General features: G+C 45.8%; 1 protein-coding gene across 1 annotated transcript; it reads left to right on the top strand.

The window, feature by feature from the left end:
• Positions 1 to 4,188: 4,188 nt before the first annotated feature.
• LOC149469573 (E3 ubiquitin/ISG15 ligase TRIM25-like) lies at positions 4,189 to 5,763 on the top strand. The gene has a single exon (XM_089668969.1). It carries the CDS (start codon positions 4,189 to 4,191, stop codon positions 5,761 to 5,763), a length of 1,575 nt encoding a protein of 524 aa, XP_089525095.1.
• Positions 5,764 to 12,500: the final 6,737 nt, after the last annotated feature.

Raw genomic sequence — 12,500 nt, 5'->3', positions numbered from 1 at the left:
TTTAGGCTGGCTCCATTCTGAATGGGGGAGCAACAGAGACACACTTGGACAGCAGCATTGTGAGTAAGGGGAGAGGGTAGTGTTAAGCTGAGTTTTTTTTTCATTCCACCATTTGCATTGGCTGATGGCTGGTTTTTGAGTAGGACTGTTAAAAAAAGACAGTCGAACTACCGGCTTCTGTTGAACAGAGAGATATATAGACATCGAACTTTGGACGCTTCCTGCTGAACTGGCTAAACTTTGATACGTGTGTACCCAGCTTTAAATGGACTAACAAATTTAGATGGACTTGATTAAAAAAATAAAGCCGAGCTCCAGCTCACACTTTATAAGCAGTTACAGCAACAGTTTTGTTCCTTTTTAGATATAAGTTACATATATAAATAAAAGCTGATCATTGCATGTATCTCTGATAAATGCAGGAAAAAAAAATAGATAACTACACACCTCAGAAAGTTAAAACTCCAGCTTCTTTATTTTAACTATTAAAATCCTGAGGAACCTGGCTGACGCGTTTCACATCCACAGATGTTTAATCATAACCTGTTGCATCTGTGTGCAGAGGGCAAATATAGAGCCAGCAATCAAGGCTCAGCCCTTTTACAGCTGGACACAGGGTAACAAAAGTTCCCAACACCTTACAATGCCATACTTTTATTTAAAATCAATATAGAACACAGAGTATATAAAATCTTATAACAAAACCCACAATAAACATCAAAGGTGCACATTCCAAATCTACATGTAAACGTTCAAAAACTACCTCCTGAAATGCAGTGGCCTCACTAGGTTAGTGTCACCTGTTGCTGTAAAGCACGGGTGCCAAAGTGGCGGCCCTCCAGCTGTTGCCAAACTACAAGTCCCATGAGGCATTGCAAGATTGACAGTTACAAGCATGGCTCCCAAAGGCAGAGGCATGATAGGACTTGTAGTTTCGCAACAGCTGGAGGGCCGCCAGTTTGACACCCCTGCCGTAAAGCATAGTGCCACTCCCCCCCCCCCCAATAAGGTTTAGAGAGAAGGGTGTGAGAGAGCGTTGGAGGGGGTGAGAGAGAAGAAGTAATAGGGGTGTGAGAGAGACAGGGTCAAAAAGAGAGAGGGTGGTGAGAGAGAGGTGGTGGGGAGTGAGATCGGTAACTCAACCGATGAAAACAACAATTAAAGTACTCCTGAGACCTGCTCCCCTAATACCCCTCTCTGGGACAACCCTACGCTCCTTCATCTAAATACTATTCCTAATCCAGTTGTTTGGCAGAGAGTGGGCATTCAAACCCTCAGTCATATCTTCCAGACAGGCAACCTCCATACCTTTGATCCATTGAAAGAGGAATACAAACTCTCCAACTGGCTCAGGGATTCACCCAGAACAGCTGAATTAGGAGAATCTGAGGTCTGGGGTAGTACAGGAGATGCTGGCTAGCTCTCCAGGATGAGGATTTTTGCATAAAGACTTGTACATAGTTCAGGAAGATTGTCCTCAGTTTTTCAGCTCCCATACACCCCTTACCCTATCCAAGTTCAAATCCCCTAATAAAACTTCGAACCAAGCTCAAGGACTGGCTACTGTATCTTGGATGCAAGGTGATGTGGAATATGCATGTTGCTTGGCTGTGCAAGACTATAGGAGACCCAAACTTTAGTGATTCCTAAGGGGGTAGTACTATACTTGCTTTATGTCTTGTTTCTAGTGAACCTTGAACCCTTTGCTACTTCCATAAACATCCTGATTTAAACCATGTCTCTGCACTTCTTGTTTGCCAGATTATTGTACTCTCTCCAGGCAGTATCTTACTCCTTTCGCTCCTGCTGCCATCTGTATCTGCTCAACCCTCTGTTACCGACCTTTGGCTTGTTCCTCTACTATACTTCTGCTTGATTCCTATCTGCAACCATCTATCACTGACCTTTGGCTTGTTTACTGACTATGATACCTATCTGCTACCTCTGCCACCAGACCCAGGCTTGCTTACCTCCTGGTGGGGCGATCCTGAGATCCATGACCTGCAGCAAAGTCTATATCCACCTTCAGAAGCTCAGGTGAAGACTAGTTAGTGCTTAGACCTTGGGTGAGCCTGTGTCATCTGCCAGGGTGACCTGCTTGTGTACTTATCCTACCAGTCATAGTGAACCTCTGCACTGCTATAGCTACTGGTCTCTGAGCCTGACCCCTTAACTGTGACATTCAGCATACTGCTTCATTATCGAGACCACCTAATTTGCCTTCTCTGTCCCAGAGGTGAAAACAGATACATCAACAGCATGGACCACAACACTCAAAAGTAGGCTCATCAGGAATACCTTGACCAGAGTGAAGCCAAAAACTAAAGTTAGTCTAGCGGCCTAACTAGAGGAGGGCGCTACAGGTAGCTTAAATGCCTTGGACAGTCTGAAAGGACAGGCATATCGTTCTTCCTCTTCTGGAACAAAGAGAATGTATGGCCATGGTATGCTATAAGGTGAGCCTAGACCAAGGAGAGGGGTTTGGTAAGGTTGTACCGATAACGGTATGGGTGATGATATGCATTTGAATGAGAATCGATACTTATGCAAATGCATACTAAAAACCAATACCTTAAGGTTCGGTTCTTCCAGCTGTCAGATGGATTTTCCCACTGACAGCTGAAATGTAAACAACTGGCAGCAATATTTGGTTGTTAAGGACCAGGGCTGCTGCATCCTTAACAACCGATGACATTTCAGCTGTCAACGGAATTCCCCTTCCTCTCCCGCCTGGACCAGCACCAGCAAAAGGCTGGACTCACTAAGTCCTCTTGGCTTTCTCAGTCCTCCAGGCTCACTTAGCCATCTTAACTCACTGAGCCCTATGGATACAAAATCTCCCCTCTCCAGCATGAAGTACTGTCTCTTGAGTGGAGCACAGCTGTCTCACTCAGTCTGCTGGTCTTCTGGATGTTGGGTTTGAGACTTCTTCCAACCAAAAACTTTTCAAAGCCTCCAAACTCCAGAACCCAATCCAGGAACACCAAAACCCAGAGAAAGCTGTTTTCATCGCCAAAAATCGATACTCCAGAGCCACACACATGCGAACCCTGTGTCATTTATTCACTCCCTTATCATATCACGACTTGACTACTGCAGCTCCCTCCTCGCCGGCCTACCCCAACACAGGCTATCCCCGCTTCAGTCTATCCTGAATTCTGCGGCCAGACTCATCCACCTCACCAACCGCTCCGTATCCGCCTCCCCCTCTGCCAATCCCTCCACTGGCTTCCGATTGCCCAACGCATAAAATTCAAAATACTAACATTGACGTACAAAGCTATCCATAACACTGCCCCAAACTACATCACTGACCTGATATCCATCTACCACCCAAAACCCACTCTCCACTCCTCATCAGACCTCCTACTATCCAGTTCCCTGGTCTCCTCCTCCCATGCCCATCTCCAGGACTTCTCCAGGGCTTCCCCCATCCTCTGGAACTTACTACCCCAATCCATCAGACTGTCACCTACCCTCCTCAACTTTAGGCGCAGCCTGAAAACCCATCTCTTCAGAGAAGCCTACCCAGCCCTCACCTAATTGCTGATTTCCTCTGCTCTTCCCACCACTCCATCCCCCACAGCTATTTCCTCCTGTACAACTATCCCCTCCCTCCTAGATTGTAAGCTCCAAGGAGCAGGGCCCTCGATCCCCTCGTGTATCGCATTGTATTGTTACTGTGCTGTCTCGTGTACTGTCTCCCATTATAATGTACAGCGCTGAGCAAACTGTTGGCGCTATATAAATACTGTATAATAATAATAATAATTTCTACATCCATTTTCACAGTGGCGAGTTGTACGTTTTGTTTGTAAGGTTTGTGAGTTTGTAAGGTTTGCAATAAAAAAAACAATGTACACTAATGTTCCTTTGCAGGCACACACTAGAGCCAGTACTGGGTGAAAGAAGATTAAACTGCCACATTTATGGAGATGAAAACTGGAGCACCAGTATGAAAACCACACAATGGATCAAACCCAAGACCCCATGGTCATATGGCAAGGGTACTAACTGTGTATAATGCTTTGTTGTGCATACGTGATGGGATATTTATAATTCAAACTTACTGGGTTGTAAAAATAGGTGTGTGTCACCTTTATCTTCCAGAAGGGCAAAGTGCACATACCTACTGGGAGGTGGCTTATATTGAACACGTACACAGCTTTTTTTACCTTCTGATCAGAAATGGCTTGTGTTGCAAGGAAAGACACACTGACATGTTCGGTCTGCTTGGAAATCTATAAAGATCCCGTGACATTGTCGTGTGGACACAATTTCTGCCAGGACTGTATCAAACAGACATGGGTCCACCAGGAGGAAAAAGAATATTACTGCCCAGAATGCTTGCACAGGTACAGAAGCAAACCTGAACTAAATCGAAACACAAGACTAAGAGACTTAGTGGACATTTACCTAGCTGAAGCAAAGACAACTAGGATCTTGTGTACTTACTGTGTTGACACCCCTACACCTGCCGCTAAGTCCTGTCTGCGATGCGAATCTTCTTTCTGCGATAAACACCTAAAAGTCCACAGCAAGTCACCAGAGCACATCCTAACTGAACCCACCTCTGACCCACAGAACAGAAAATGCTCCATCCACAAGGAGATCCTGCAGTATTACTGTGAGGAAGACTCCACTTGCATTTGTAAATCATGCATGCAAAAAAAGATGCACCAAGGACATACCATACAAACCTTGTCTGAGGCAAGTACAAAAAAAAAAGACAAAAGTAGACTCATTTTAGCCAAGTTGACCAACCAGAGAAAAGAGATGGAGAAAAAAATCTACGGTTTGACAAAACATAAGGGCGAACTGCAAGAAAAAGCCATTGGCATATCAGACCGGGTTGCCTCTCTGTTCAGAACGTCCCAGAGGCAGATGGAAAACCTCGAGCGCAGAATCCTGGCTGGGATATCCACTCAAAAGGAGCAGATTTCGAGCTCACTTACTGGTCTGATCCATCAGCTGGAAATAAAGCATGAAAAGCTATCCAAAGAGATCCGTCACATGGAAGAGCTGTGTTCCATAACTGATCCGCTAGCGGTGATATGGGAATTAGGCCAAGGTGACTTTTGCTGTAACGATGAGGAAGGAGACAATGAAGATGGAGCAGGAGATGATGAATACATCCATGGTGCTGGTGATTTGGATGAGATTCTAATCTCTCTTAATATAAGGAAAGAATTGGCTGATATTGTAAGCAATGCTATAAAACATCTCCCAGTGCCAGAAGATTCAGATGTATTTCTTGATTGCAGCAGTGCAGCTGCTAATGTAGAAGTATCTGGTGATCTAAAGATTGCCTATGGAGTAGAATATGATCAAACTATTGAACAGACATTACAAACATTTGAGTCACACCAGGTTTTAAGTAGCACTGCTTTTGATGCAGGAAAGCATTACTGGGAAGTAGAAATGGAAGGCAGTAACAACTTTAGAATCGGAATGTGCTATGCCAGCATAGACCGGATGGGGCCATCATCTGTAATCGGCAATACTGGTGATTCCTGGTGCTTAGTACATTCAGATGGAGAGTTCTCATTTAGGCATTTGAATAATGACATTGAGTTACATCATGATTCTTTTATTAAGAGATTAGGGATCTACCTAGATTATGAGGCTGGGCGGTTGTCCTTTTATGAGCTGTGTGACCCGGTCAGGCATTTGCACACCTTCACCTCTGACTTCAGTGAGCCCCTCCATGCTGTGTTTCGAGTTGGCTTAGAAGTCTGGGCAAGAATTAGAAGCAAAAATTAAATATTTAGAAAATAAAAATTATTATAAAATGTTGAGAGATTGGATTTTCATCTGGTGAGGGTGGTGGTGGTGGGGGGTTAATCAAAAGAGTTTTTCTTAGTATTACATGTGCCTATGTTGTACATATTGTGTCAAAGCAATAGATAGGACAAATTCTCTGCAATATAGTATACCGGGAAGGAATGTATTACATATATGATTTCCAAAGTTATCATATTGCTGAAGACAAATGGAATTAAAGACCTAATCACAGACCGTTTGTAGGAAAAAATGCGAAATAATATAGCAAAAACCCACATAATTAGAGTATGATCGATTGAGAAACTATGAAAAACAAAAGTGTTGTGTGCTGTCTAAAATATGGAGATATCTGGACCTCACCCCCTTGGTCTCAGCCCGAATCACAAACCTACTGAGCGACATATCAGACTGGATGTCGCTCCACTTCCTTAAATTGAACCTCTCCAAAACCGAGTTTCTTGTCTTCCCCCCAGCCCGGACACCACCCCCCATTGATTTCTCCGTCACATCCAACAACGCTACCATCAAACCCGCCCTGCAGGCCAGAGTACTTGGTGTCATTCTGGACTCCAACCTATCCTTCCAGCCCCAAGTCCAATCTTTAACAAACTCGTGCAGACTCCGCCTCCACAACATCGCCAAAATCCACACGTTCCTAACCCCAGAAACCACTAAACAGCTCATCCACTCTCTCATCATATCACGACTCGACTACTGCAACTCCCTCCTCACTGGCCTGCCTCGCCGCTGGCTATCCCCGCTTCAGTCGATCCTGAATACGGCTGCCAGACTCATTCACCTTTCCAAACGCTCTGTCTCCGCCACCCCCCTCTGCCAATCCCTCCACTGGCCTCCACTCAGTGTCCTCCACCCCCCTCTGCCAATCCCTCCACTGGCTTCCGATTGCGCAACGGATCAAATTCAAAATCCTAACGCTGACGTACAAAGCTGTCCACCATACTGCCCCGAACTACATCACTGACCTAATATCCAAGTACCGCCCAACACGCACACTCCGCTCCTCACAAGACCTCCTTCTCTCTAGTTCCCTGGTCTCCTCCTCCCATGCCCGCCTCCAGGACTTCTCCAGGGTGTCACCCATCCTCTGGAACTCCCTGCCCCAACCCATCAGATTATCACCTACTCTCCTCTCCTTTAGGCGCACCCTGAAAACCCATCTCTTCAGGGAAGCCTACCCCATCCCCTGCTAACTTGCCAACCTCCTCCACTCTTCCTACCACTCCATCCCCCACAGCTATCTCCTCCTGTGCCACCATCCCCTCCCTCCTAGATTGTAAGCTCGAAAGAGCAGGACCCTCGATCCCCTCGTGTATCACATTGTATTGGTATTGTTCTGTCACATGTTCTGTCCCCCTTTGTAATGTACAGCGCTGAGCGAACTATTGGCGCTTTATAAATACTGTATAATAATAATAATAATAATAACTTCGTAGTACCCTTTGATATAACAGATCACCGTTGAGTTTATAGCACTGATGCCTGCGTACATCAGACCTAAGCACAACAGCTACAAGTAGATGCTTTGTGTAATGGACAAGTAGAAGGTTCTGCCTGCCACGGGAGCATTTTATTACTCTCTTCTTTCCATTGTTGTAAGGTAGGCACCCCAGCTTGGATCCACACCTTAGCTATCAGCTTCTTGGCCTCTGGTGGGGATTTCAAAGTAACTCTAAAACCTAACTGGACCATGCTTTGTTAATATAGTCTCCGAAGAAGAATTTCTGAAAATTTGCAATGAAATCATGGACAATAATATGGAGCCTTTTCCTCCCATTACCTTATTGTCCATTCTCCAGGTTCCTTTAAGAAGGAGCTAATTCCTAGTGGTGGCCACCACAACAACAGCAAGACCCTGGAGATCAGAACATACCCTGACTTTTGTGGAGTGAGTGTGTGAAATGAATGAGATTTAACCATTTGAGAAAATTTTCCCCCAGGAAGAGAATAGACTTGAATGGTTTTAACTTGCATGGCTCTAGTAGAAATATTTTAAGTCCTCTCTAGAGTTCTCCATCTTCCAAGGGCACTTTGATGTCTGATTTGTGATATGCCGGCCTGCTGGCAGTAGCCTGGTGAAGGGTCATGCTTCTTCTTTGTTCCTTTCCTTCTTTTCTGTTTTCTGCTTGGTTCTTCTTTTTCTTTGTGTTTCGCTTTCTTACCATTTTTTCTTCTGCTCTTCTCTAAGGCCAGGTTCAAATATGTGCAGGGCCGATTTCATTGCATGTTTTCAAAGGAGCCCAGTAGCCCCGTGCAGTTTAGTTCACCATTTCAGGTGCAAATTTGAACGTTAATTCGCACTTGAACTTCACTAAAAAAACCGCACAGGACTCTTTTTAAAAACGTGCATATATGTGACTCGGCTCCATGAAAAGGCTGCTGGTTCACATGTCATGCGAATTGGATGCGGTTTAAAATGCATCCAATTCACATATATGTGAACCCAGATTTAAATGCTTGTTGAGGAATTAGCTGCAACCATTGCACCAAAACATTTATGTTCATGAAGTACCATGGTGCTTCTTGTTGAATGATGTTAGCGACTCCTCCAGTAACTAAAATATTCCATTGTATTTTCTAATGCCACATTTTGCCACTTTGTATTATGATGTTATGATAAATGAGACTTTGATCCCAATCCAAGCTGCATGTAATGCTCATATATAACATATCGATGTAAAATGATATTTTCTGTGAATTTGCAATTGTATGCCTTCCCACCTGGGCAGACCAAACTGGGGCAGGAGCCTGGGGGGGGGGGGGGGTTGGGGGGCAAGGGTCTAGCCCAGGGCTTGAAATTTCCACTCACCTGCTCGCCAATGGCAAGTGGAAATTATGGTGGGGGCGGCGAATGTGTCCCCCAGGGCCGTCTTACTGAGCAGGCTCGAGGCTCAGGCCGGATCTGTCAGTGGCACTGGGAGCTGTCAGACTGCTCAATAGCTGAGCGCAGTGAAAGCACAGCAAGGAGTGTGTTCTGTGCTCTCTGCCTCCCCCTAGAGTGCAGTACCCGGCTCTGTGAGTGAACAACGAAGTACTGCAACTTTTTATAGGGGGGTGGTGGTGGTGTGTGTGTTTGTCTGTGTGTGTACGTGTACATGTGTGTGTGCCTGTGTGTGTCTGTGTATGCATGTACAATTGTACATGTGTCTGTGTGTATGTACATGTGTGTATCTGTACATGTGTCTGCGTGTATGTACATGTATGTGTGTGTACGTGTGTGTGTGTACATGTGTCTGTGTGTGTGTGCATGTACCTGTGCTTGTGTGTATGTACGTACATGTGTCTGTGTGTACATGTGTCTGTGTATGTATGTACATGTGTATGTGTATGTATGTACATTAGTCTGTGTGTATGTACATGTATCTGTGCATGTGTATTTCTGTGTATGTATATATATCTGTGTGTATGCGTGTCTGTACGTGCTTGTGTGTGTACACATGTGTCTGTATGTGTGTGTGTACATGTGTCTCTGTGCATGTGTGTACATGTTTCTGTGTGTGTATGTGTGTGTGTGTGTGTATGTCTGTGTGTGTGTACAGGTGTCTCTGTCTGTGTGTGTTTGTTGGTGGCGAGTAACTCTAAGGCCTGGCTAGTAGCTCAGGACTTGAAATTTTAAGCCCTTCTAGCCTTCTACCCACTGATTATGGCCCATGGAGGAGACCAGGGATTTTGTCTGCTTCTCTCGGTGAGAGCATGGAGGAGAGTTTGGTTCATCCTCTGATCCCATGGAGAGAGCAGATCCATCTGTGATGATTGATATTAATGTGATGAACGCTGAGAGCGAAGCTTGGATTGGTTCTCTGAATAAAGACAATACAGCTTCCCTTCAGGAGTGGATGGAAAGGTGTAGTATTGATCTGGTGCAGGTTAATGGTCAGGGGAAATATGGTGGCCCTCCTGCAGACTGGGTTGGAGAAGCTCCTCCACTTGGGAAAGAAATATTTATCACCAATTAACCTCAAGAAATCTATGAAGATAAATTAATTCCACTTTTTCAGACTGATGACTTTTCTAGTTGATAGATTGTACAAGTGAAAGGAAACCACCTGAAAGACAGCATGTATAATGGACCTTGTATATCCAGGAGGGTGGGCTTGTTGCCAGATTGTCTGGGGTGGGCTCCTGGTTGGTGTGGGTGCCTGGCTGTTTATTAGCTTTCTGTTAATTAGATCACTGTTAGCTGTTAATTAGGTTCCTGTTTGATTAAATCACTGTTAAATGTTAGGTGTTCATTAGATGTACTGATGATTTTACCATTTACAGGTTGCATTGTTTAGGATCATGCGATTAAGCTTTTATATGATTTTGTGTGATATAAATTCTGTGTAAATTTTCAATAAAGTTTAGTTCCTTTTTGCACCTAAGCTAGTGTCATCTAGTTTTTGGGTGCAATGCCCAGCTATAATACCCTGGTCCTATGTCGCAGCGGGAAGGAAGCAGTTCTCTGAGGGAAGCACCCAACCGGGTTGCCTGGCAGTCCATCGCGCAGATTATACCTAACTGGAAGACACTCACAACAATGTGCAATACCACGGAGATGCATTGTATGTGCGTGTTTCAGATCGGTGCAATTTATTACAGTGATATTAAATCCCAAAACAAAAATGTTAATATATCTCAGCTTGCCAATCCTTAGATGTGGTGGATGCCAGGGGCGGACTGACCATTTGGAAACTCGGGCACTGCCCGAGGGCCCAGGGTCAGTAGGGGGCCCCATGAGATGCCCCTGGTACCTTTTTCATAGGCTTTTTTGAGTTTGGGCAAGGACACAGGGCCCATGATCCCCTATTGCCCGGGGGCCCCATGAGTTGTCAGTCCGCCCCTGGTGGATGCATTAGTTTTCCTTTTTTTAATTTCTTTTTTCCTTTTATTTTAACCTGGTGATCTGGCCACTAACATACTTTCTGTCTAATGCTGGTCATACATTATACAATTTTCTTTGAGATTTACCAAAGCCATATAATATGAGGTTAAACCTAAACACGTTCTATTTGTATTCAATCAGACAGGCCCTTGCACCAGGGCCGTGGATAAGGGGGTACCACCAGTTCTCCTGTACGGGGCCCAGGCCAGCAGGAGGGCCCAGGTAGCTGGGTCAATTGGATATGGGCAGGGAGGGTGATCGCCACAGTAAAGGGGCAATTACTGGAACCAATTCCCTGTATGACTGTCCCTGCAGCAGCTGAAAGCTGACTTATTCTCTTTTCTCTTCTGTTGGCTTTAAGCTGCTGCAGTGACAGTCATACAGGGGATCAGTTCCAATAATTACCCCCCATGCAGCACCCACCACCCTCCCTGTAAACCATACGTTTCCCCCTGCTGCCCAGGCCCCCCTGTGTGCCCCCACCCCCGCAGCGCTTCCAACTTCCCTCCTCTCCTTCCCACCGGCAGCTGCAAGCACACAATAGGATCCTTCAGAATGGAGAGTTGGGTGGAAGGGTCCGGTAAGAATGTCACATTTACCAGCCGTTTCCTTTCCTGAATGAACACAATGAGTGATTGATACCGATCACTCGCTGTGCTCATTGATAACAGAAATGGTGGGGGGTTGGGGTTAAGGGGAGGGGGCCTGTTAGGTTGGTTGTATGGGGCCCCGCGGTTTCTAACACCAGCCCTGCCTTGCACTACACAGTTGAAGGTAAGTCTAAATGAAATTGAATAAGAAAATTGTATAATGTATAGCCAGCTTTAGGGTGGCTCCATTCTGGATAGGGGATCAATGGAGGCACACTTGGACAGCAGCATTGTCAGTCTGGGGAAATAGTAGTGTTAAGTGGGGTATACTCTCTATCTATCCATTCAGTCGTACCCAACCCTTGGCGATTGGACGGACCGTCACTTGTAAGTTACTTTTTCCATGAATTCTCTTAGCAATTATTTTACAGGGTAGGTTGCCAGGTCTTTCCCCAATCCCCACCATGCAGGAGACCCCACATGGCCAGGGAGGAAACTAGGACAATTTAGACAGGAGCCAATTAACCTACCAGCATGTCTTTGGAGTGTGGGAGGAAACCAGAATACCCGGAGGAAACCCATGCAAGCACAGGGAGAACATGCAAACTCCATGCAGGAGGCGCCATGGTTGGGAATTGAACCCATGACCCATTTACTGCACGGCAGATGTGCTAAACACTAAGCCACTGTGCCACCCAAAGTGGGGTATACACTATGAGAAAATCAGAAGAAATTTGTACGAGGCATGATCATTTTATCTTTGTATAATGTAGTGTGTAAAGGTAAAGAACATATGTGTTGGGTAAATCTGGGGTTGATATTCCCTCTGGAGGTACCATCCCTATGCATTGAATATGGATATAGTATTTAGGATTTGGGACTCTAAATCGGTGGCATCCCTAGGGGGGTACGGGCTGCACTGGGTGACACCATCACAGGGGGTGCAGGAGCAGGATGCCAGCAGAGCTTGTGGGCTCTGTGAAGGTCCTGGCCAGTTATTGGGGTGATCCCGGCACACAGACAGCTGCCCCCGGCACTGCTCCCCCCCCCTCCTCACTACAACTCCGCAACTAACAAAACATCCAGCGCTGGGCGCTCAGCCAATCAGCGGCCAATGGGAAGGTGTCTGGCTGAGTTGGAGCCGCAGCAGTTCGGTCTGTAGAGCGGAGAGTGTGCGGATCTGTATGGGACTCCCAGCGCTGGACTACGAGCTGCCCGTACCGACACCCCCCCTCCTTCCGGGC

This window comes from Staurois parvus, unplaced genomic scaffold (assembly GCF_062004578.1).
Source record: "Staurois parvus isolate SC_StPar_1 unplaced genomic scaffold, SC_StPar_1.0 ptg000067l, whole genome shotgun sequence".
NCBI classification, from domain to species: Eukaryota; Metazoa; Chordata; class Amphibia; order Anura; family Ranidae; genus Staurois; species Staurois parvus.
Note: the sequence above shows the minus strand (reverse complement) of the source record. Positions and strands in the feature narration are given on the sequence as shown.

Excerpts from the sequence above, each read along its gene's own strand:
- LOC149469573 (XM_089668969.1), top strand. The coding sequence starts at position 4,189 with ATGGCTTGTGTTGCAAGGAAAGACACACTGACATGTTCGGTCTGCTTG.